This window comes from Erpetoichthys calabaricus, chromosome 3, assembly GCF_900747795.2.
Source record: "Erpetoichthys calabaricus chromosome 3, fErpCal1.3, whole genome shotgun sequence".
NCBI classification, from domain to species: domain Eukaryota; kingdom Metazoa; phylum Chordata; class Cladistia; order Polypteriformes; family Polypteridae; genus Erpetoichthys; species Erpetoichthys calabaricus.
The window spans coordinates 304,982,401-305,005,907 of record NC_041396.2 but is presented as its reverse complement, the minus strand read 5'-3'; the positions used below and the strand labels follow the sequence as shown (position 1 = coordinate 305,005,907).

The window sequence follows — 23,507 nt, the reverse complement described above, 5'->3', positions numbered from 1 at the left end:
ACATCTCCATACCTCCACTTGTACATTATCTGGGCCAACTATTGTTCCACTTTTCACCCCCTTCATTGCTTCTCCTCACTTCAGCCTTGCTGATCCCAGTACTTTTGTGATTTACTATCTCCACTTCATCCAACTCACACTCTCTCTCATTGTCTGTGTTCGCAAGTTCTCCAAAGTACTCCTTCCACCATTTCAATACAATGAATTTCCCATTGGGATTAATAATGTCTGTCTGTCTGTCTGTCTGTCTGTCTGTCTATCTATCATATAGTGCCTTTCATATCTGTCTGTCTGTCTATCTGGTATATAGTGCCTTTCATATCCATCCATCACATCTGCACATTTCGGTCCATCAATAACATGCCTATCTAATGTAGAAAAACTGTAGAAATTTCTACGTGGTCTGACCTCTTGGGCACGGCCAGCAGCGGTGTGTCTGTCTGCGGAGAGAATGTCGACCTCGTCGAGGGGCTTACTTACCTCGGCAGTGACATTCATGCGACTCTGGTGACTCTTCCTATGAAGTCAGTAGATGGATTGGAAGAGCATGGGGGGGTTAAGAGGTCGCTGGAAAGGGGTGCGTGCCTCTCCCGATATCTATACAAAAGGATGAAGGTCCAAGTCTTTAGAGTCCTGGTGCTTCCTGTCTTGCTACAGTTGTGCTTGAAAGTTTGTGAACCCTTTAGAATTTTCTAGATTTCTCCATCAATATGACCTAAAACATCATCAGATTTTCACTCAAGTTCTAAAAGTAGATAAAGAGAAACCAGTTAAACAAATGAGACAAAAATATTATACTTGGTCATTTATTTATTGAGGAAAATGATCGAATATTCCATATTTGTGAGTGGCAAAAGTATGTGAAGCTCTAGGATTAGCAGTTAGTTTGAAGGTGAAATTCGAGTCAATGGGATGACAATCAGGTGTGAGTGGGCACCCTGAGTTTTGATCTATCAAAGTCTGCTCTTCACAACACATCTTTGTGGAAGTGTATCATGGCACAAACAAAGGAGATTTCTGAGGACCTCAGATAAAGAGTTGTTGAAGCTCATCAGGCTGGAAAAGGTTACAAAACCATCTCTAAAGAGTTTGGACTCCACCAATCCACAGTCAGACAGATTTCGTACAAATGGAGGAAATTCAAGACCATTGTTACCCTCCCCAGGAGTGTCGACCAACAAAGATCACTCCAAGAGCAAGGTGTGTAATAGTCGGCGAGGTCACAAAGGACCCCAGGGTGACTTCTAAGCAACTGAAGGCCTCTCTCACATTGGCTGATGTTCATGTTCATGAGTCCACCATCATGAGAACACTCAACAACAATGGTGTGCATTGCAGGGTGGCAAGGAGAAAGCCACTGCTCTCCAAAAAAACATTGCTGCTCGTCTGCAGTTTGCTAAAGATCACGTGAACAAACCAGAAGGCTACTGGAAGAAGGTTTTGTGGACGGATGAGACCAAAATAGAACTTTTTGGTTTAAATGAAACGTGTTGTGTGGAGAAAGGAAAACACTGCATTCCAGCATAAGAACCTTATCCCATCTGTGAAACATGGTGGTGGTGGTATCATGGCTTGGGCCTGTTTTGCTGCATCTGGGCCAGGACGGCTTGCCTTCATTGATGGAACAATGAATTCTGAATTGTATCAGAGAATTCTAAAGGAAAATGTCAGGACATCTGTCCATGAACTGAATCTCAAGAGAAGGTGGGTCATACAGCAAGACAACGACCCCTAAGCACACAAGTCGTTCTACCAAAGAATGGTTGAAGAAGAATAAAGTGAATGTTTTGGAATGGCCAAGTCAAAGTCCAATCGAAATGTTGTGGAAGGACCTGAAGGGAGCAGTTCATGTGAGGAAACCCACCAACATCCCAGAGTTGAAGCTGTTCTGTGCGGAGGAATGGGCTCAAATTCAGGGCTGATCAACAGTCACCCCAAACGTTTAGTTGCAGTTATTGCTGCAATGGGGGGGTCACACCAGATACTGAAAGCAAAGGTTCACATACTTTTGCCACTCACCAATATGGAATATTCGATCATTTTCCTTAATAAATAAATGACCAAGTATAATATTTTTGTCTCATTTGTTTAACTGGTTTCTCTTTATCTACTTTTAGGACTTGAGTGAAAATCTGATGATGTTTTAGGTCAAATTTAGGCAGAAATCTAGAAAATTCTAGAGGGTTCACAAACTTTCAAGCACAACTGTATATGTTTGTGAGATCAGTGACCTGAGATGAAGACTGGACTCCTGTGTCTCTTTGTAGAATCCTTGGGTCCCGCTGGTTTGACTTTGTGTTGCTCATGGAGTCCCGAATGAGGCACATGACCAGCATTGTGAGGGAGCGTCAGTTATGGCACTACGGCCATGGCGTGATAGAGCGCGTAAGATCCTCATTGTTGGGGACCCGAGTGGCTGGATCAGGCCAAGGGGACGCCCACATAACATCTGGCTGTGACAGATAGAGGGTCGTTTCCCGAGGGTGGGACTGGACCGCGTGTCTGCCTGGGGGGTTTCGTCGTGTAGTGGGTGGACCAACATGCTGTACCAGTGCATGCTCCCCAACTTGACTTGACCAAAGTGTATGCAGAAAACCTTAAATCAAAATCTCCCATGTGCACTATGATGACGTCTCAATGGTTTGATTTGTAGTTTTAAACTGTGGAGCGGAAGGGGAAGTCAAGGAAAAACGTGTCTTTGTCCCAAATATTATGGTGGGCACTGTACGTGTTTAACATTTTTGAGAGTCTTTACAGCCATGGCTAGTGTGGCAGGCGGGCGGCCGGGACACCCTAAATGTGGAAGGACCCGGAGGGGGGGGGGATGGGGGGGAGAGTATTTTCAGGACAGTTTCTCCCCCGGACACACAGCCCCCTTGGTTTCTAGTGGGGTCATGGGACAAGGACATTTCCAGGGCCTTTAATTTGGCCACCTGGAAGTGTGGCTTGAAGAAGCTCGTTGGGCACCTGGAGTCCTTTTGGGTGCCCTATAAAGGGAGCTAGGCCCTACCAATGGGGGGGGGGGGGGGGGGGGGGGTAGGGGAGTGGAGGCAGAAGGACTGGCGACAAGAAAGGACTGTGTGTGCCAGATTGGTGCCCTGCCAGTCTGTGTCCGGGGTTGGCTTCACAACAGTTTATCCATCATAACCACAGGCTTGCTTATCGGTCATTGGACGTTCACAAGAGCTTCATAGATCTTTGCTGTTTAAATTCCTGTTGCTGTTTTGAGCTCCGCCTTTAAGGGGGTATTGGATTGGTTGAGAAATGTCACATGTGCTGAACCATCTACTCGAGCGAGATTCATTCAGAGTTGTCTCCAGACGTATCATCTGACCACCTCTTTCCTTTAGCTTACACGCTCCTTACCCATTTACTGCAAGTCACTGCAGAGCTCACCAGCCAGCCAACTGTTCAGTGGGGAGAACACTACTATCCATCCATTTTCCAACCCGCTGAATCCGAACACAGGGTCACGGGGGTCTGCTGGAGCCAATCCCAGCCAACACAGGGCACACGGCAGGAACCAATCCCGGGCAGGGTGCCAACCAATCGCAGAGAACACTACTAAGGCAAACTAAAATGCAGTGCGGCAAAAAGTCCACAGGCAGAACACTGCAGTTAATAATAAAGTCTTGTGAAGCAGTAAACATGCAGTTATTGTTGTCTCCCTGGCCTCATGGACTCTGGTCCAACTGTCTCGCACTCGACGTCAGCACTCAGTGCTACAGCAGTTTTGGTCTTTACAGCAAATAAACAGACAGATGGACTTAACTGGGCTCTCATGTTTTTTACATTGCCATATCTGTCGGAGTATTGTGGTCAGGGATGGCTCTGGCCAAGACTTCCGGTAGGCTGTCTCATTGATCTCTCTTTCTTTCTCTGTCATTCTTCTAGTTGGTGGGCCTGCTGCTGATTGGCGTCGCTGCCTGGGGAAAAGGGTTTGGCATCGTCTCGAGTATCCACATCATCGGCGGAGTCATCGCTGTTGGCGTCTTCCTGCTACTGATCTCCTTTGTGGGACTCATTGGTGCCGTAAACCACCATCAAGTGATGCTCTTCTTTGTATCCTTTCATCAGAAAAATGTCACCCATTCAGTGCAGAGTACGGTGACAAGTTACATAGATAGATAGATAGAATTCTGTGTTGTCATTATGCATACACATAACGAAATGTTTTGTTGGTAGGACTCTGCTTCAAGGCAGAATACTTAAATACACAATACACTATAAATAATAAAATAAATAGACATAATAAGTGTAAAAGACAGCAGCAATACAACATCAAGTCCAGACTTTTCCTGAGGTAGTACGCCTGCAGAGACCAGTGATCTTTGTGTGTGGGTCTGCAGGGGAGGATTACGAGGAAAAGTGCGTGTGCACGTCTACAGGGGGGCAGGTTAGGGGTAGATGTGTGTGTGTGGGTATCAGCAGGGGCAGATGGACTTCACAGCTCTGGGGAAAAAGCTGTCTTTCAGTCTTCTGGTACGTGTTTTTATGTTTCTGTACCGCTTTCCCGAAGGCAAACAGCCCATTTCCTAGATGGGTGAGATCTGCAGCTATACATTTGGCCTTCTTCTGCACCCTTCCAGCATATACAGAGTCCAGGTCTAGGAGAGGACTTCCCACAATCCCCTGTGCTGTTCTCACCACCCATGCCAAGTCCTTCCTGTCCTGTCCTGTGCAGCTGCCGTACCACACTGTCATACTGTGACTGAGAATGCTTTCTACACTGTGTGCACAATTATTATTAGGCAAGTTGTATTTTTGTATTAATTTTAATATGAAACAAATACAGTGCCATCAGTCAATCCAAAATATGAATAAACCTGAAACCTGAATGTTATGCAAGGGAAATGTGAGTGTGAACATTATCAGGGGAATACACGTGTGTGCACAATTATTAGGCAACTATTAGTGTGCAGAATTACAGTGCATCCGGAAAGTATTCCCAGTGCATCACTTTCTCCACATTTTGTTATGTTACAGCCTTATTCCAAAATGGATTAAATTCATTTTTTTCCTCAGAATTCTACACACAACACCCCATAATGACAACGTGAAAAACGTTTACTTGAAGTTTTTGCAAATTTATTAAAAATAAAAAAACTGAGAAATCCCATGTCCATAAGTATTCACAGCCTTTGCCATGAAGCTCCAAATTGAGCTCAGGTGCATCCTGTTTCCCCTGATCATCCTTGAGATGTTTCTGCAGCTTCACTGCAGTCCACCTGTGGTAAATTCAGTTGACTGGACATGATTTGGAAAGGCACACACCTGTCTATATAAGGTCCAACAGTTGACAGTTCATGTCAGAGCACAAACCAAGCATGAAGTCAAAGGAATTGTCTGTAGACCTCCGAGACAGGATTGTCTCGAGGCACAAATCTGAGGAAGGTTACAGAAAAATTTCTGCTGCTTTGAAGGTCCCAATGAGCACAGTGGCCTCCATCATCCATAAGTGGAAGAAGTTTGAAACCACCAGGACTCTTCCTAGAGCTGGCCGGCCATCTAAACTGAGTGATTGGGGGAGAAGGGCCTTAGTCAGGGAGGTGACCAAGAACCCGATGGTCACTCTGTCAGAGGTCCTCTGTGGAGAGAGGAGAGCCTTCCAGAAGGACAACCATCTCTGCAGCAATCCACCAGTTAGGCCTGTATGGTAGAGTGGCCAGACGGAAGCCACTCCTTAGTAAAAGGCACATGGCAGCCCACCTGGAGTTTGCCAAAAGGCATCTGAAGGACTCTCAAACCATGAGAAAGAAAATTCTCTGGTCTGATGAGACAAAGATTGAACTCTTTGGTGTGAATGCCAGGCGTCACATTTGGAGGAAACCAGGCACCACTCATCACCAGGCCAATACCATCCCTACAGTGAAGCATGGTGGTGGCAGCATCATGCTGTGGGGAACTGGGAGACTAGTCAGGATAAAGGGAAAGATGACTGCAGCAATGAACAGAGACATCCTGGATGAAAACCTGCTCCAGAGCGCTCTTGACCTCAGACTGGGGCGACGGTTCATCTTTCAGCAGGACAACAACCCTAAGCACACAGCCAAGATATCAAAGGAGTGGCTTCAGGACAACTCTGTGAATGTCCTTGAGTGGCCCAGCCAGAGCCCAGACTTGAATCCGATTGAACATCTCTGGAGAGATCTTAAAATGGCTGTGCACCGACGCTTCCCATCCAACCTGATGGAGCTAGAGAGGTGCTGCAAAGAGGAATGGGCCAAACTGGCCAAGGATAGGTGTGCCAAGCTTGTGGCATCATATTCAAAAAGACTTGAGGCTGGAATTGTGGCCAAAGGTGCATCGACAAAGTATTGAGCAAAGGCTGTGAATACTTATGGACATGGGATTTCTCAGTTTTTTTATTTTTAATAAATTTGCAAAAACCTCAAGTAAACTTTTTTCACGTTGTCATTATGGGGTGTTGTGTGTAGAATTCTGAGGAAAAAATGAATTGAATCCATTTTGGAATAAGGCTGTAAAATAACAAAATGTGGAAAAAGTGACGTGCTGTGAATACTTTCTGGATGCACTGTATTATGCAACTAAATCATAAATGTACATTTTCCTGATCTCCCTTGTTATCATCTGTTAAAGTGAGAATAATAAACAAACAACATATAATTTCCAAATATTTCTGGCATGAAAAAAGAAATCCGTGTCCAGTATAGCCACCCTTCTTTTCAATAACAGTGATAGATAGATGGGTATGAAAGGCACTATATAATATAGATAGATAGATAAGATACTTTATTAATCCCAAGAGCAAATTCACATACTCTAGCAAGTAAGCCTTCTATTCATGGAATCTGTCAGTTTCTTGATCTGTTGCCGATCGACTTTTTGTGCAGCAGTGACCACAGCCTCCCAGACTCTGTTCAGAGAGGTGGACTGTTTTCCTTCCCTGTAAACCTCCCGTTTAAGAAGGGCCCACAAGTTCTCAATAGGGTTTAGGTCAGGTGAGGTGAGGAAGGGGGCCATGTCATTATTCTGTCATCTTTGAGGCCTTTACTGGCTAGCCACGCAGTGGAGTACTTGGATGTGTATGATGGAGCATTGTCCTGCATCTAAATCATGGTCCTCTTGAAAGATGCTGCCTTTTTCCTGTACCACTGCTTGAAGAAAGTGTCTTCTAAAAACTGGCAGTGGGTTTGGGAGTTGAATTTGAGTCCATCTTCAACCCGAAAAGGTCCAACTAGCTCATCTTTAATAATACCAGCCCATACCAGTACCCCACTGGTACTGGCATCTGAGTCAAATCCTGACTGATCCAGCCACGGACCCATCCATCTGGTCCATCAAGTGTCACTCTCGTCTCATCGGTCCATAAAACCTTTGACAAATCTGTTTTCAGATACTCCTTGGCCCAGTCTTGACGTTTCAGTTTATGTGTCTTGTTGAGTGGTGGTCGGGTTTCAGCTTCCTTACCTTGGCCGTGTCTCTGAGCACTGAACACCTTGCACTTCTAGGCACTACAGGTAGGTTGCAGTTCTGGAATTTGACAGCACTAGAAGATAACGGGTTCCTGGTTGCTTCACGTTTGATTCTTCTCAAATCTGTGGAAGTTAATTTGCGTCTTTTTTTTCTCAACACATTTCTTGCGACCCTGTTGACTATTTGCAACAAAATGCTTGATGGTTGTATGATCAGGCCCCAATATCTTAGCAGTTTGGAGAGCGCTGCATCCCTCTGAAAGACTTTTTACAATTTTTGACTTTTCAGAGTGAGTTAAATCTAATTTTTTTGGCCCATTTTGCCTGAGGAACAGAAGATGCCTAATAATTATGCACACCTTGATATAGGGTGTTGGTCTCCTTAGGCCTCACCCTCCCTCATTACACAAATACACATCACCTGATATGCTTAAATCAAATAAGCATTTAAGTTTATACAACTTGCAGATGGAATATATGCATGAAAATTATGATACAGTCAAAATACTCGCATAATAATTGTGCACAGAGTGTCTAGTGGATCTGTACAAGTTTGTGAGCAGTGGAGAGGAGAATCCAGCACATCTCATCTTCCTGAGGAAGAAGAGTCTTTGTTGGGCCTTCTTTATCAAGTGAGATGTGCTCAAAGACCTGGTCAGATCCGATATGATGTGGATACCCAAGAACTTGATATTGTCCACACACACATTACAGCCTCCTCATGTATGAATATAGGAGCATGTTCTGTTCTTCTGGACCTCCTATAGTCCACAATGAGCTCTTTGGTCTTGCTGGTGTTCAAGATGAGGTTGTTGGCTGAGCACCATAGTGCTATGTGTTGTATCTCCTTTCTGTACTGAGTCTCATCAATGTCTGATATGAGACCCACCACAGCCATATCATCCGTAGACTTCACAACCATATTTGTGGCATGGATGGCAGAGCAGTCGTGCGTAAATAATGTGAAGAGTGCTGGGCTGAGCACACAACCCTGTGGCGTCCCCGTGTTCAAAACCAGTGTGGCTGATGTACGATCTCCAATTCTAACCACCTGAGGCCTGTTGGTGAGAAAGTCCCTGATCCATAGACACAATGATGTGGACAGACTCAGATTATGAAGCTTTTGTACCAGCTTCTCTGGGATTGTGGTGTTAAACACTGAACTCAAATCGACAAATAGCATCCTAACGTAAGTGTTAGGGCACTGCAGATGTGAAGTGCCATTGAGACGGCATCCTCTGTACATCTGTTCCTCCTGTAGGCGAACTGATGGTTGTCAAATCTAGCAGGGATGGCATCCTTGATGTACTTTAGGAGGAACAAAACGATTGCATAAAAATGTGAGGCAACTAAAGCATTTTGTGAACACAATCCCTTCATTTCAGAGGCTCAAAAGTAATTGGACAAATGAAATAACTGGAAATCAAATGTTCATTTCTAATACTTGGTTGAAAACCCTTTGCTGGCAATGACAGCCTGAACTCCTGGACATCACCAGATGTTGGGTTTCCTCCTTTTTAATGCTCTGCCAGGCCTTTACTGCAGCGGCTTTCAGTTGCTGTTTGTTTGTGGGCCTTTCTGTCTGAAGTTTAGTCTTCAACAAGTGAAATGCCTGCTCAGTTGGGTTAAGATCAGGTGACTGACTTGGCCATTCAAGAATTTTCCACTTCTTTGCTTTAATAAACTCCTGGGTTGCTTTGGCTGTATGTTTTGGGTCATTGTCCATCTGTATCATGAATCACTTTGACTGCTGTATTTAGCTGGATTTGAGCGACAGTATGTCTCTGAACACCTCAGAATTCATTCGGCTGCTTCTGTCCTGTGTCACATCATCAATAAACACTAGTGTCCCAGTGCCACTGGCAGCCATCACACTGCCTCCCTCCACCGTGTTTTACAGATGATGTGCTATGCTTTGGATAATGAGCTGTTCCACGCCTTCTCCATACTTTTTTCTTGCCATCATTCTGGTAGAGGTTGATCTTGGTCTCATCTGTCCAAAGAATGTTTTTCCAGAACTGTGCTGGCTTTTTTAGATGTTCTTTAGCAAAGTCCAATCTCGCCTTTCTATTCTTGAGGCTTATGAGTGGCTTACACCTTGCAGTGCACCCTCTGTATTTACTTTCATGCAGTCTTCTCTTTATGGTAGACTTGGATATCGATACGCCGACCCCCTGGAGAGTGTTGTTCACTTGGTTGGCTGTTGTGAAGGGGTTTCTCTTCACCATGGAAATGATTCTGCGATCATCCACCACTGTTGTCTTCCGTGGACGTCCAGGTCTTTTTGCGTTGCTGACTTCACCAGTGCTTGCTTTCTTTCTCAGGATGTACCAAATTGTCGATTTTGACACTCGTAATATTGTAGCAATTTCTCAGATGGGTTTTTTCTGTTTTCGCAGCTTAAGGATGGCTTCATTCACCTACATGGAGAGCTCCTTTGACCGCATGTTGTCTGTTCACAGCAAAATCTTCCACATGCAAGCACCGCACCTCAAATCAACTCCAGGCCTTTTATCTGCTTAGTTGATGAGGACATAACGACGGACTTGCACACACCTGCCCATGAAATAGCCTTTGAGTCAATTGTCCAATTACTTTTGAGCTCCTGAAATGAAGGGATTGTGTTCACAAAATGCTTTAGTTGCCTCACATTTTTGTGTAATCGTTTTGTTCACCCCACTGAATTAAAGCTGAAAGTCTGCACTTCAACTGCATCGGAGTTGTTTCATTTAAAATTCATTGTGGTAATGTACGGAACCAAAATTAGACAAAAGTTGTCTCTGTCCAAATATTTATGGACCTAACTGTGTGTGTGTGTATGTATGTATATACAGTATATGTATGTGTATATATACATTATATATATATTTATATAAAATAAATAAAATTAGGCAACTCTAAATAACAAACAATAAATTAAGGTCAGATGGCCAGAGAGGGCAGAAAAAAAAAATCCAGAGGGCTGGAGAAAAAAAAAAAAAAAAATCTGCAGGGGTTCCAAGGGCACGAGACCACCCAGCCCCAGTATCTCTGACCACAGAGTCAAATGGGGTTCTGTAAAGCCAGGAATTTCATCTTCTTAGCTGTATGGTGCGTCCCTTACCACTGTAGTCAGTTTGTAGGCCCTCTCGGTAATCCATTGGAGATGTGAGACATCGCAGCGTCCAGATTTAAAGCAGACTGAACTCATTCACTCAATAGCTGTGAAAGGTGCACACGGCAGTGGAGTTGCCCGTGGGGTTTATTTGCTCCCTTTCGTGTTATGTCCTTGTTCATATCCTGGTGCTCTTTACATTGGCAAGCTGCCAGAATGATTGTCACCTTTGCTTACCCACACATTACAATAAGCTTCTTGGAATTGGCGTGACAACTCAAAACAATCTTGTGATTTGTAGTCACTCGGCGAAATTCAGTTGTGGTTTAGTGGCCGAGGAGTGGTGAGATTTGAGCAGCTGCTGTCCTTCCATCTTCAACTTCTTCTTGCGAGGTGTGAAGCTGACCAAGCCTTTAGGTCCCCCACCTTGCCTCCCATCCAAATCAAATGCATTCCTGCAGCTCTCATGCCACTTCAGCAAATGAATTTGTAATGCAAAGCAGACAGTCAGAAGTGTGCTGACCTACTAATTATAACAGGTTAGAAAATGGCATTCCAATTCCAATTTGCATGTATGCCTTTTTGTGGAAATGCTTTCGTTTTAGTTAAATAAAAAAATGTACATATAATTGTTTTTTTGTTGTTAAACGACGTCTTTGGCATTAATTATTACTGCAATTATGTAATTATTTAAGTTTTGAGGTCAGGTTATTCTACTCACTAATTATGGTGCAGAGTAGTGGGAATGAGTTGCATATGGATTAGAATTTCACTGACCTGAGAACACGGGACACTAAAGACCCGAAAATCCCCACCCAGTCACCTGCCATTCCAGCATCTCCCTTCATTAGATAGATAGATACTTTATTAATCCCAATTCACATATTCCAGCAGCATACTGATAAAAAAAACAATATTAAAGAGTGATAAAAATACACGTAAAACAGACAATAACTTTGTATAGTGTTATTATACACCTTCTGCATTACTAATAGCGTATATACTCACATAGATCTTGCAACCCATAAAATCAGACTCCGACTTGTACGCTGATTCAAAAAAATGACACATTTATTTATTAGGGTGCCCCACCCCCTGCTCGCTTTGCTCGCCCACCCCCAGGTTTGGTTAACCGGATAAACGATTTAAAGAGGTCGTTATTTACATGTGAATTGTTACATATGCATTATTTTCACTTTTACTTTAAAACTTTTGTAAAAACAATATTTGTCCTTTTATTTCTGGCCCCAGGCGTGGTTACATCTCTTTCTTACGGGACGTATAACGCTGCTCGCGTTGTGAATTGGGGGGGGGGCTGAATGCATGCCAAGGAGATGCGGTCGGATCATCTGCTGGCTTGCTGGGAGCACATGAAGTGTGTCTGCCAAAAGCATTCCAACAACTGCGAGGTTAGATATCCGTGGACTTGTTTTAAATTGTTTGTAAGTAGGGCGTGACGTGCAAAAGTCACAGTCTCACGGGTTTTGCTTCCTATGATAGATAGATACTTTATTAATCCCAATGGGAAATTCACATTCTCCAGCAGCAGCATACTGATACAATAAATAATATTAAATTAAAGAATGATGATAATGCAGGTGAAAAAACAGACAATAACTATGTATAATGTTAAATGTTAACGTTTACCCCCCCGGGTGGAATTGAAGAGTCGCATAGTTTGGGGGAGGAACGAACTCCTCAGTCTGTCAGTGGAGCAGGACATTGACAGCAGTCTGTCGCTGAAGGTGCTCCTCTGTTTAGAGATGATACTACTTAGTGGATGCAGTGGATTCTCCATAATTGATAGGAGCCTGCTGAGCGCCCGTCGCTCTGCCACAGATGTCAAACTTGGCATGGAGCTGGACAGAGCCTGCCTTCCTCACCAGTTTGTCCAGGCGTGAGGCATCTTTCTTCTTAATGCTGCCTCCCCAGCACACCACCGTGTAGAAGAGGGCGCTCGCCACAACCGTTTGATAGAACATCTGCAGCATCTTATTGCAGATGTTGCAGGACGCCAGCCTTCTAAGGAAGTATAGTCGGCTCTGTCCTCTCTTGCACAGATCATCAGTATTGGCAGTCCAGTCTAATTTATCATCCAGCTGCACTCCCAGGTATTTATAGGTCTGCACCCTCTGCACACAGTCACCTCTGATGATCACGGGGTCCATGAGGGGTCTGGGCCTCCTAAAATCCACCACCAGCTCTTTGGTTTTGCTGGTGTTCAGTTGCACCATTTAACAAAGTCATTGATTAGGTCCCTATACTCCTCCTCCAGCCCACTCCTGATGCAGCCCACGATAGCAGTGTCATCAGCGAACTTTTGCACGTGGCAGGACTCCAAGTTGTATTGGAAGTCTGATGTATATAGGCTGAACAGGACCGGAGAAAGTACAGTCCCTTGTGACGCTCCTGTGTTGCTGACCACAATGTCAGACCTGCAGTTCTCAAGACGCACATACTGAGGTCTGTCTGTAAGATAGTCCACGATCCATGGCACTAGGTATGAATCTACTCCCATCTCTGTCAGCTTGACCCTAAGGAGCAGAGGTTGGATTGTGTTGAAGGCGCTAGAGAAGTCTAGAAACATAATTCTTACAGCACCACTGCCTCTGTCCAAGTGAGAGAGTGATCAGTGTAGCATATAGATGATGGCATCCTCCGCTCCCACCTTCTCCTGATATGCAAACTGCAGAGGGTCGAGGGCGTGTTGAACCTGTGGCCTAAGGTGGTGAAGCAGCAGCCTCTCCATGGTCTTCATCACATGTGATGTCAGAGCAACAGGCCGAAAGTCATTCAACCTATGAATGATATATATATATATATATATATATATATATATATATACGCTAAGGAGAAGCAGATGGATCAGCTGCTGTTTGTGCTGCTGCTGCCGAGCTGCGTGTTCTGCTTGTCTCGCTGCGCGACGATCATTTAAAAGCCTGTACAGCAGGTGTCCTTCTGTCTCGCTGATGTTAAAGTGTCTCTCGCGGGACGTCAAATTGACTTGCGAGAAGATCTTGTCTCTCTGACAAGATTTTTTTTTATAATAGAGATGCATCTTCTTGCCTCCTCCAATCTCACACCAGTTTTTCAGGCGCATTAAATTTTGTTGCAGCAGCGCAGTCACCAATTTCTTTCGCTACTCCAACAACATTTAATTTAAAACCAGCTTCATATTTTCTTCTGATTGAACAATCCATCGTAGATAAGGGATGCTCTTACGATAAAGGTGTATGAGGGTGTGTGATACAAAAAACACAAATCAGTGCAAACATCATTTTGGAATAGTTTGGGTATTACCATGTGGTCACGTAGGCACAATACAAGTGGTTACTCTCTCAGGTGGGCATTAGCATATTGTAATCCCTTGTACCAATAGCGTGAGTTTTCCACATTCGACTTACACGACCGACATTATAAAATACCAGAAATTATACGATAAAATCAACTCCTGACTTATCCACGGAAGAACTTATCTGCGAGTATATACGGTAGCTCTCGTCCTTCTCTTTCACTGGTGTAACAAATGGAGACTGGAACAGTTAAAGGATTGGGGTCCCAGCAAGGAGACAACCTGTTTTATTTGGATGAAAAAGAAAAGTTAAGTTCCAAAATATGAACTTCTCAGGCGTTTGGGGTTTGCTTCATATAACGAGGATCTGTTTTCTTGGGTAGCAGATTCTGTGAATAAACAGCATCTTCTGGTCTGAGCACTTCTTATGTAGTGAATGGACCAGAAAAGGTGGTAGCAGAAGTGCAGTCAGAGGTCCTCCAGGGTATCCTCTTCCACTTTAAGGTTAAAAAAGGGCAAAAGAAGTTAATAACTGTGTCCCTTATCATCGTCCCCTGCAATGTCTAACGTAGACCCAGCTCTCAAAGCACTGCCTCGGTTCATGTGTCTTAACACCTTTCACATGAATTTTGGGGGTGTACTGTACTTGATGAAATAACGAAACAGCGAAAACAGATTGAATATATTGACACAGGTGATATGACAGAAGTAGGTAGAGATTGTTCGGCTTTAAACTTTAAGTCAGAGACTTGTAGATTGTCTAATTTGTGTTGCCATCAGGGAAAAGTAGGGATTCTTCCCAATTAGGAAAGCATATCCACGAGAATTAAAAGATTTGTTGTTTGGTGAAAGTGAAATCCACAAACACTACAGGCAAAAATTACCGAGTCTACAATAATCTGTTCACGTTTGCATCATCCAACGCCCAAAAAGGTAGATTTACACGATTCAGGACCATACGCTATGAGAATCTGTGGTCCCACAACAATTAAAACTACGACAAGTTTAATTGTAAAGAAACCACAGTTTGTTCAGGTTTCTATTCTATTGATGCAACAAAGAATCGAAAGAGTTAAACAATTGGACTTATTAGAAATTCTACTGCCAATAATGGATACAAATCCATACGTCCAAAAAGTATCGACCTGTACACGAAATTTATCTGCAAACCCCTCACATGCATTTATTAGTTACTTTGCAAAATAACTGATTACCTCCTGATGATGTCGATCATTTTGTCTGTGCTGAACTTCTAAACAGAGAGACCAATCCTGAATGATGGTACAAAGTCATTAAACACGTCTCACTCATTTAAAAGATTCAGTATGTTGGGACTCGAAAGAAAAGAAGTGTTTAAAGAAATTTCCTAAAGCGTTCGTTCAAACAACAAATATGACTAAGGCTGGCTTTCCTGATTATCGATGCCGAGATAATCGTCACGAACAACACACTAATCACGTAAAGAAAGTTGTTAAAATTGTGATGATTGATATTTTAATGATTGTACCGTATAACCCGTATTGGCTCAAACTATTCGATGGTGACATTAATGTTGAGTGTTGTGCATCGGTTATGAGTATAAAGGGCACAATAGAGTACGCATAACTTTATCGAAAGAACAGTCTCAGGACGAAGTTCAAGCATATTTAAATACTCGGTGCGTCAGTGCAATGGAAAGCGGGTGGCACTTAATGGAACTGTCGAAGTCTTTCTGTTGACTTATTACCGATTAGGAATATGATTCAATTTAAAGAAGGTGAAGAAGCACAAGCTTTACAGGTAGCGAAAAAATAAAATTCTTATTTTGAACTTAATAAAAATGATGTAAATGCAAAAACATACACGTTTTCTTTCAATTTATGAAGTTTGACTATTTTTTACTACGGTTAATTACTCGCTGTAATGTAAAATAGTTTTCCTCACTTTAAGTTCCCAATTAAAGAAGACATATTGTGTCCAAATCTTATTGAACGGTTATCAACAGAAGAAATGAGTACACGGGTAAACCGAGAAACGACAAAGTCAAATGAATTAACATGAAAATTGTCGATCAGTTACATGGCAAATTAGTTAAATGAGTATTAATAGACTCTGATGGAACAGTTGGTGGTGATGGTGTGGAAGATGAAAACATCAGCTTATAATATCATGAAGAATATCTGCAACCGTTAACACCGTGCAGTCTGCCACCGGCCGAATTAACGTAAAAAGAAGGACGTATTGTAATGTAATTGTGTAATTGATGTCTGAGTAATGGGCTATGCAATAGGATAAGATTAGTTGTACTGAAAATTGGTCGAACTATTCTGACATGTCAAATTTTAACAGGTGACAAGAAAGGTAATGGAGTAAATCTAACATTAGACACCAAAGGAGATCTTGATATGCCATTCATTCAAACGTTTACGGTTTCCTGTTAGAATAGCTTTTGCTATGACAATTAACAAATCACAGAGACAAACATTCGAAAAAGTCGGTTTATTTATTAGAGAGAAAGAAACGAAATTCACTCACAGGCAGTTATACGCTGCGTTGTCACGATGTAACTCCTAACAACAACATTCAACATTTGAAAATCAACATTCAAAGTGATATTGACGAAAAGTTCATTCTAAATATTGTTTTTACTGAAAAGTGTTAGATGCAGAAGACAGAAAGATATGAAGGATGATGATCCACTGTGGTGACCCCTAACGGGAGCAGCCGAAAGAAGGAAGTAAGTTTAAAAAGTGTTTGTGTGTTAATTTCGAAGCCAAAAAGAGCAAAAACATATAACGCAATGAATACCTCTAACGCAACATGAAACAGAATTTTCTTTCGATTTATTTACATTTTACTATTTTTTACTTTGGTTACTTACTCGCTGTCATGTAAAGTAGTTAGCTCTATTATGCATATGTAACAATAGCAATGAAAATAACAAATCTGTTTAAATTGGACATCCGCTTCCCCATTCACGAGAGGCAGAGCCGCCAAGAGGCTAGCGCGTAGTGCCCACCTGGGGGTTGGCGAGTGAAGTGAGCAGGGGGCAAAACCCCCTAGTTTTTATAATGTAAAATAGTAATAATCATCATAATCACTAAGGAACTGATTTAAACAGGGTGTAGTGCAAGCAAGGGGGCCGAGCCCCTTAGTCGAAATTATATTACATCTAAATTATTCTCTCACAATTCTTAGTTTAAGATCTATAAAAAATAAAACTGCGTCCCTGTTAAGCTGAAGTTTTTCAGATAATCCTGCCAAACACCTTCCATATCCCACCGGGGGTCTGAAAAACGATGTCACATATTGTGGCTTCCTAAAAGGTGGTGTTACTTAATCAAAATGTGGAAATATAATAAAAGTGCATCATGCCAATGCTAAGTGTGCACTTCTTGTGGCTGATCTTCGCTGTAGTTGCTGCTGCTGCTGCGTAGACCACAAGTTAACATGGTGGCAGCTCTTGCCGTGTCACGCAGGATGTTGTGGTTTTAGGTGCTGCTCTGTTTCTCTTAACTCTTTCCAGTACATGGTCATCTTGTTTCTGGTCTTCCTCATTCAGTTTGGGGTGTCTTGTTCCTGTTTGGCGATGAATCAAGATCAGCAGGTATGCCAAGTCAGCCTTCTCTGCACGTTTTTTGTTTGTTTGTAAATTTTTATTTCAAGTGCCCTGTGCGCAGAATTAACCTGTACGGCTCATTTTTCCCCCCCACCCACAGGTACAACTGCTGAATGCTACCTGGGGGACCCTGAGCAACAACACCCGGCAGAGTGTAGAAAAGCAACTCAACTGCTGCGGGATGCTCAATAACACACAGAGCGCCGCCATCTTCCAGGCAGACTACAGCAGCTGTCCGGCGGTGAGTGGTTTTGGGTCACAGCACTTCATAATTTGGTGTGAGGTTGGGTAACGGGCCGCGGTCTCTGAGCTCTCTCAGCCCAGGCAGGCTCCACAGAGTCTTCAGGCCTCAGTCCGTGCTTGAAGTCTGTGAGCAACCTACTGAGTTTCTACTTTTGTAACTAGACGTAAACCTGTGAATGCCCCTTGGCGTCACTCTTCTTAGACTGCCTCTCTAGCTTGTTTTGTTTATTTATCTATTTTTTTTTAACCCTAGACTTGTAAACAGTCGCTCCCCTGCTTCACATGCGGTGAGAAGATGCTTCATCATTCAAAGGAGGCCCTGCAGATCCTTGGCGGAGTTGGCCTGTTTTTCAGTTTCACAGAGGTGAGGTCTTTCTGTGTGTTGACTCATAGAAATTTCATCAGATGCTCAGAGATGAGCCCGCTGTCGTCTTGCATGTGCTTTTGTGTTCAGCGTCTCGCAGTGCGGATTTGCTGAGTTCAATTTGTTACCGGTGGTCGATTTTCATTGGTGCTTCTGGAAAGTGGAGGCACCAGGTAACTTGTGCCCTTGCCACCCACATCGGTGTGTCTGCCCTCCTCCTTTTTTTTTTTTTATTGTTTTTGTTAGTTCATAATTAATAAAAATGTCATTTTTGCACACATTATTCAAGATGAAGATAAAAATGGCAGCCTATTTTGGTTTAAGCATCTGAATGTTGAACCACACTTAATAAATAAATAACACTCGATAACAGCTGTCTCAGACTGTCATGGAAAGGTTGTAACCTGCTGCCTTTGAATAGTAAACCAGTTCACATTGGGAATGGCGTCGTAATGGTCTTGTCTCCTAGAGAGCAAAATGGATACTCATGACGCTCATCAGCATCAAATATTTGTAACGTTTCTGGAGTGGACATTTTGATATAAATAAATGTAGACGTATGAGCCCCAAACCACAGGCGCAATCATACCCAACACAAGGAAGTGATTTGGAACATTAAGCCCTTGTCACCCACATTGGTGTATATGTCTTCCTCTTTTGGTTTGTTTCTGTTAGTTTATAATTAATACAAATGTAATTCTTTCATACATTATTTTAAGAGGAAATGTTATGACGATGTTTAAAAATGGCAGCATATTTGGTTTAAGCACCTGAACTACGCTTAATAAATAAATAATACACTTAAAGGTGTACAGGATTATGGTCATAATGGTCTTCTGTAAAGAAAAATGGACAAGGGAGCACCACATGACACTCCTTCATAAATCTAATGGAGTTTGCATGTTCTCCCCGTGCCTGTGTGGGTTTCCTCCCACAGTCTAAAGACATGCAGGTTGGGTGCATTGGTGATTCTAAATTGTCCCTTGTGTGTGTGTGTGTGTGTGTGTGTGTGTGTGTGTGTGTGTGCACGCTGTGGTGGGCTGGCGCCCTGCCCGGGGTTGTTTCCTGCCTTGTGCCTTGCGTTGGCTGGGATTGGCTCCGGCAGACCCCCCGTGACCCTGTGTTAGGATATAGCAGGTTGGATAATGGATGGATGGATTTGTGGAGTAGAGCTTTTGATATAGATGTGTGTGTGTGTGTGTGTGTGTGTGTGTGTGTGCACGCACTCCCGTTAGGGGTCGCCACAGCAGATCATCTTGTTCCATATCTTCCTGTCCCTGTCATCGTGCTCTGTCACGTCCATTAGGTGGCGCAGTGGTAGTGCTGCTGATTTGCAGTAAGGAGACTTTGGAAGATTGGTGGTTCGCTTCCCGGTTCCTCCCTGTGTGGATAGCACTTTGAGTACTGAGAAAAGTGCTATATAAATGTAATTAATTATTATTATTACCTGCATGTCTTCTCTCACCACATCATATATGTATGTATGTGTGTGTGTGTATGCTGTATTTTTCGCTCCTTGAGACGCACCTGACCATTAGAAGCTCCTAGGTTTAGAGGAGAGAAACAAGAAAAAAATTATTCTGATCCAAATGGTGTACTATTTTATGTGCTCATCGATGTTGATGACTCAGGCACCGCCGACAGTGGCAGCCTTTTCAGCAGCTCCGTGTACAACTTCATTTTTCTACTTTTATTTTTCTCTTTTTTATTGATCACTCCTATCATTTTATTTTATGTGGATTCGTTCCCTGGACGCACTTACTATTACAATATTTTTGTGAATTTCCTCTTGGGATTAATAAAGTATCTATCTATCTATCTATCTATCTATCTATCTATCTATCTATCTATCTATCTATCTATCTATCTATCTATCTATCTATCTATCTATCTATCTATCTATCTATCTATCTATCTATCTATCTATCTATCTATCTATCTATCTATCTATCTATCTATCTATCTATCTATCTATCTATCTATCTATCTATCTATCTATCTATCTATCTATCTATCTATCTATCTATCTATCTATCTATCTATCTATCTATCTATCTATCTATCTATCTATCTATCTATCTATCTATCTATCTATCTATCTATCTATCTATCTATCTATCTATCTATCTATCTATCTATCTATCTATCTATCTATCTATCTATCTATCTATCTATCTATCTATCTATCTATGTGAAATATAGCAGAATAACATTTCAACCATGTAAAGTCGACAGCGGCATTAAGAACCATCATCTCTGTCATTAACGTATGAGGAGAGACTGTGTATTGTATTGTATTTTATTGTACTGACCCCCCCCCCCCCATTCTTTTTGACACCCACTGCACACCCACCCTACCTGGAAAGGGGTCTTTCCAGGGTTTCTTCCATTTTTTCCCCTACAAGGGTCATTTTTGGGAGTTTTTTCTTGTCTTCTTAGAGAGTCAAGGCTGGGGGGCTATCAAGAGGCAGGGCCTGTTAAAGCCCATTGCGGCACTTCTTGTGTGATTTTGGGCTAAACACAAATTGTATTGTGCTGTACTTTAAGGTTCAAACACTCTTCTAGTTTTATGGAAACCCCAAGAACTCCTCATCGCTAGTGTCAGAATTTATGAAGCTGAGTTGCTCACAGTCACTTTGCAGCAGCACGTACCTATCATCATGCAGCATAACCTGTCCAAAGCCACCAGGGGACAAAGCACGTTTGGACCAATGCTCCCTGAAGTTATATCGCCAGTCCAGTCCCATCTCTATTTGTAATGCCACAAAGCCCTTCATCTCGTCTTTTGTTGTGAGTTTCCACTTTGAAAAACGAGAATGCGGTGCAAGCGAAGCCCGCGATTCAAAGCATTGCTCTGCATACCTGTGTGTCTCGTCTGACAGCATCAGGAGACAGCAGCCTGAAGTAGTCCAGCGGCTGGTAATCCGTCATGTCCAACGGCAAGCCGTGCTGTCTTGTGAAGTCCGGTAGCCAGTTTGTATTGAGTATTCGTCCCACACGAACCTTGCCATAAGTATGTCGGCTGCACGAATGCGCTCAGCTGGGGCGGCATTGGCTGGTGTCCGATCAGCTGATGCCAGTTCCTCACTCTCCTGCTCGATCTCCTGATCACTGTCAACAAAATCAGATTCAGAAAAATCAGCGATAATGTGCAAAACATTGTCTGCCGAGTATTTTGTTTTCTGCACTCGCTTCACTCCCTCGTGAGACATCGATGCCATCTTGCCTTTGTTTACATTTCGTAACTCACGCACACGCAAGAATTAGATGGCGAGTCAATGAGTCTAACATTCCTCCAAGCAAAGAGGGAATGCCTATGGACGTAGCAGTGAGTTTTGTCGTCATTAACAGCTGATTGCTGCCCTCGACATCTGGACAAAGTCCATATACCCCTATCTTTAGGAGCATTTATAGGAATAACCATGACAATTTGGTTCCTGTGGACATCAGCCCAAGTCTTCCCGGTATTTCGAGGTGTGTTTCCGACATCCCGTCTGGTGCTGCCGCTCAAGAAATCGCAACAACGTGGCGGTTGTTCCAAGACGAAGCGATGGGTGACATAAGTCAGGAAGCTTGTGATCTGATGCTGCACTAATTTCCAAAAAATGCTGAGAAGGAAAAGGTTATGTTCTCTGACGAGTGCGTGATTTATCGCAGCTCCCGCAATCGAAACATGTTTTTCTGGGGAAAAGAAAATCCACATTTCTTTGAAGAAATTGAGCAGAGCCCACCACACGTGATGATCTGGGCCGGAATGACAGCACGGCATTTGTTTGGCCCTTATTTTTTTGATGGTTCTGTTAACCAAATCAGTTATCTGGAAATGCTGAATGGCTGGCTCATCCCGCAACTGAGAAACCAGGGCTTCCTTGACAGTGTTTGGTTTCAACAAGACGGGGCACATGCCCATGTTGCAATCACCATGCGTGATCGCCTCAACGATGTTTTTGGGAATAGTTGGATCAGACGAGGATCAAACAACAATCCCACTCCTCTTCTGTGGCCTCTGAGAAGCCCTGATCTCACAACTCCAGATAGTGCACTCTGGGGGTTTATCAAAGAAGACGCGCAGAAGTGCCATTATTCACCGAATGATGAACTGAAACATGCGGTTCATGCAGCGTTCCAGAAAGTCACCCCGCAAATGTTGCAGAACATGAGCAGGAGAACCTGGCGGTGCATTCAGCTATGCAGAGATCATGGAGGGACCCATACAGATGTTTTGGATTCCTAAGAGGTAACCTTTAGCTTTCAAAATCCTCCCAAAGATAGGGGTATACGGACCCTGTACACATCACGGTCTGTGACACAATATTCGCTCCATAAGACACACAGACATTTCCACCCTTCCTTTGGGGAAAATAAAGTACGTCTTATTGAGTAAAAAATACGGTATATATACGTGTATGTATGTTACGGCCAAAATCCAAAGTTTGGCCAGTTCCTGAATTGGCTGGTCGTTTCGCATTTTGGCCGAGAGGTGTGGCGAAAGTCCAAATTACTACAATATATACCAGCGTATATGCTACTTTGGCCGACCATTTCACGAAGTGGAGACAATTCCCTGACCAAAATCCGATGCGCTGATGTCAGACTGTCTGCTCAAGGTGTGAAGATGTCTAAAAACTTTCAGATGCAGATTCAGAAGTGAATTGTCCATTCTGCACAAGAAAGGTGCTCAAGGCGGGTCTTGTTCAAAAAGCGGACGCCACGTGAGACGGCCTTCCTCTCGCCCAAACGCTAACCTTAAGGTCAATAAAACAGGTCCCTGATGTTAAGTCACTATTTTAGGGCTAAAATGATAACAGAAATGTGAAACCTGCTTACAGTGGGGCAAAAAAGTATTTAGTCGGCCACCAATTGTGCAAGTTCTCCCACTTAAAAAGATGAGAGAGGCCTGTAATTTTCATCATAGGTATACCTCAACTATGAGAGACAAAATGAGAAAAAAAAACCAGAAAATCACATTGTCTGATTGTTGAAGAATTTATTTGCAAATTATGGTGGAAAAAAAGTATTTGGTCAATAACAAAAGTTCATCTCAATACTTTGTTATATACCCTTTGTTGGCAATGACAGAGGTCAAACGTTTTCTGTAAGTCTTCACAAGGTTTTCACACACTGTTGCTGGTATTTTGGCCCATTCCTCCATGCAGATCTCCTCTAGAGCAGTGATGTTTTGGGGGTGTCGCTGGGCAACACGGACTTTCAACTCCCTCCAAAGATTTTCTATGGGGTTGAGATCTGAAGACTGGCTAGGCCACTCCAGGACCTTGAAATGCTTCTTACGAAGCCACTCCTTCGTTACCCGGGCGGTGTGTTTGGGTCATTGTCATGCTGAAAGACCCAGTCACGTTTCATCTTCAATGCCCTTGCTGATGGAAGGAGGTTTTCACTCAAAATCTGACGATACATGGCCCCATTCATTCTTTCCTTTACACGGATCAGTCATCCTGGTCCCTTTGCAGAAAAACAGCCCC

At 43.1% G+C, this 23,507-nt stretch overlaps 1 protein-coding gene across 1 annotated transcript in view; it reads left to right on the top strand.

The window, feature by feature from the left end:
• The window catches only part of tspan31 (tetraspanin 31), a 98,323-nt gene that overhangs the window by 41,569 nt on the left and 33,247 nt on the right, over window positions 1-23,507 (top strand). Inside the window, exons 2-5 of the mRNA XM_028798658.2 lie at window positions 3,895-4,062; window positions 17,328-17,408; window positions 17,521-17,661; window positions 17,917-18,027. Of these exons, the coding sequence (XP_028654491.1) occupies window positions 3,895-4,062; window positions 17,328-17,408; window positions 17,521-17,661; window positions 17,917-18,027 (501 nt within the window). The remainder of the gene's footprint in view (window positions 1-3,894; window positions 4,063-17,327; window positions 17,409-17,520; window positions 17,662-17,916; window positions 18,028-23,507) is intronic.